This window comes from Lepidothrix coronata, unplaced genomic scaffold (genome assembly GCF_001604755.1).
Source record: "Lepidothrix coronata isolate B3197 unplaced genomic scaffold, Lepidothrix_coronata-1.0 Scaffold1006, whole genome shotgun sequence".
Taxonomy (NCBI): Eukaryota; Metazoa; Chordata; class Aves; order Passeriformes; family Pipridae; genus Lepidothrix; species Lepidothrix coronata.
In genome coordinates, this window is record NW_016691186.1 from 1 (window position 1) to 2,395 (window position 2,395).

The 2,395-nt window shown below is 58.7% G+C and overlaps 1 protein-coding gene across 1 annotated transcript in view; it reads left to right on the top strand.

The window, feature by feature from the left end:
- The first annotated feature begins 597 nt into the window (after nt 1–597).
- Nucleotides 598–2,395, top strand: part of NAA40 (N(alpha)-acetyltransferase 40, NatD catalytic subunit) — a 6,432-nt gene continuing 4,634 nt past the window's right edge. The window contains exons 1-3 of the mRNA XM_017840159.1: nt 598–1,024; nt 1,116–1,168; nt 2,352–2,394. Of these exons, the coding sequence (XP_017695648.1) occupies nt 986–1,024; nt 1,116–1,168; nt 2,352–2,394 (135 nt within the window). The 5' untranslated portion in view covers nt 598–985. The remainder of the gene's footprint in view (nt 1,025–1,115; nt 1,169–2,351; nt 2,395) is intronic.

The following is a 2,395-nucleotide window of genomic DNA, read 5'->3' on the forward strand; positions in this document are numbered from 1 at the left end:
CAGGGACTTGGGGCCGTCTGAGCGGATGGGGAGGCTCTTCGAGGTGATACGAGTGGATTTGGGACCTTTCTTGGGGATCTGGGGCTCTGAGGGGCCTCCTATGAGGGAATAAGAGGCTTCTCTGAGGGGATTGGGGCTCCCATGTGGAGATTTGGGACCTTTCATGAGGTTTTGGGACATTTGGGGCTCTCAGGACGATGCTTGGGACTCTCTGAGGGGTCTGGAGGCTCCTATGAGGAAATTTGGGACATCCTGTGCAAATTTGGGGCTGCCCTGAGCAGACCTGGCGCTGGTAATTTCTGCTGTCAAACTCCTCAAATTCAGGAGAAAACCATTTAAAAGCGATAATTTTGTGCAACTGCTGCTCGGTGTCACCTGCTCGTGCCATCTAACAACCATCAGCTTTTACTAAAACCCCACAGATTTTGGGACAACCCCCCTCAAGTTTAACCCCCTGAGCAACAACACTCCCCCAGCGATAAGAACGGTTTCTGTGCTCATCAAAAACGCTGCTTTTAACCCCCAAGTTAACTTATTGGCATTTATAAAAGATACGGCATGTAAACATAATATATTAAGTGTGTTGGGTGTTATTATATATATTATGTGTGTTATACTGAACATATTATATATAATATGTATTGTAGTGGGAAAGTATTTATAGAATTAATGATTATTGACTTTGGGGCAAAACTCTTCAGGCAACGCTCCCCTGGTGATCAGGACAGTTTCTGTGCTCATTGAAACGCTGGCTTTTACCCCAAAAAAACCCCTTTTCTGCCAGGCTTTAGGGACAACCCCCCTTCCCAACCTGGGGCTTTTCAGCCCCGCGAGGTTCGGTGGTTCTGGTTTGTCGCCGCCGGCGGGGCCGCGCTCTCGGGGCTTTTGGGGTGATTCTCCTGGTTTTTTTTGGGGTGTGTTCGCCCAGAGGAAGTCGAGCAGGGCCAAGGAGAAGAAGCAGCGGCGGCTGGAGGAGCGCGCGGCCATGGCCGCCGTCTGCGCCAAGGTCGAGGCCGCCAACAAAGTGAGTGCGGCAAAGCGCGGCCAAACCCCCCGGCACCGCCGACAACCGCGACGCCCCCGCTGGCTCTCGGCTGCTCTTTGGTCTCTTCCAGCTCCAAGACCCCCTGGAAGCCTTCCCGGTGTTCAAGAAGTACGACCGGAACGGGTGAGTGCCGCCCTTCCCGGGGTCCCCCGGGGCCGCTCCCGGTGTCCTCGGCGTGTTCCCGGTGTCCCTGGGGCCGTTCCTGGTGTCCTTGGGGCCGTTCCTGGTGTCCCTGGGGCTGGTCCTGGTGTCCTCGGCGTGTTCCAGGTGTCCCTGGGGCCGTTCCAGGTGTCCTCAGCATATTCCTGATGTCCCTGAGGCCATTCCCGGTGTCCTCAGCCTGTTCCCAACATCCCTGAGGCCGTTCCAGGTGTCCCTGGGGCCATTCCAGGTGTCCTTGGGGCCGTTCCAGGTGTCCCTGAGGCTATTCCAGGTGTCCCTGGGGCTGTTCCTGGTGTCCCTGGGGCCGTTCCAGGTGTCCCTGGGGCTGGTCCTGGTGTCCTCGGCGTGTTCCAGGTGTCCCTGGGGCCGTTCCAGGTGTCCCTGAGGCCATTCCCGGTGTCCTCAGCCTGTTCCCAACATCCCTGAGGCCATTCCAGGTGTCCCTGGGGCCACTGCCAGTGTCCTCAGCATATTCCTGATGTCCTTGGGGCCATTCCTGGTGTCCTCAGCACATTCCCAGCGTCCCTGAGGCCATTCCCAGTGTCCTCAGTACATTCCCGGCGTCCCTGAGGCCGTTCCAGGTGTCCCTGGGGCCACTGCCAGTGTCCTCAGCATATTCCTGATGTCCCCGGGGCCATTCCCGGTGTCCTCAGCGTGTTCCCAGTGTCCCTGGGGCCATTCTTGGTGTCCCTGGGGCCACTGCCAGTGTCCTCAGCATATTCCTGATGTCCCTGGGGCCATTCCCGGTGTCCTCAGCACATTCCCAGTGTCCCCAGGGCTGTTTCCCGTGTCCCTGAGGCCATTCCTGGTGCCACTGGCACACTTCCCGTGTCCCCGAGGCCGTTGCTGGTGCCTCTGGTGTGTTCCCAGTGTCCCTGGAGTGTCCCCAAGGCCCTTTGCCGTGTGCCTGAGATGGTTCCCAGTGTCCCTGACGTGTTCCCGACGTCCCCAGCGTGCCCTCGATGTCCCCAAGGCTCTCCCCAGTGACCCCGAGGTCCCTCCTGGTGTCCCTGGCACGTCCCCAAGGCTGTTCCCAGCGTCCCTGGGATGGTTCCCAGTATTCCCAGTATTCCCTGCCGTGTCCCTGGTGTCCCCAGGCCTGTCCCTGCTGTCCCCACCATGTCCCCTCTGGGTTCTCCCACAGTCTGAACGTGTCCATCGAGTGCCGACGCGTCTCCGGTCTGGAAC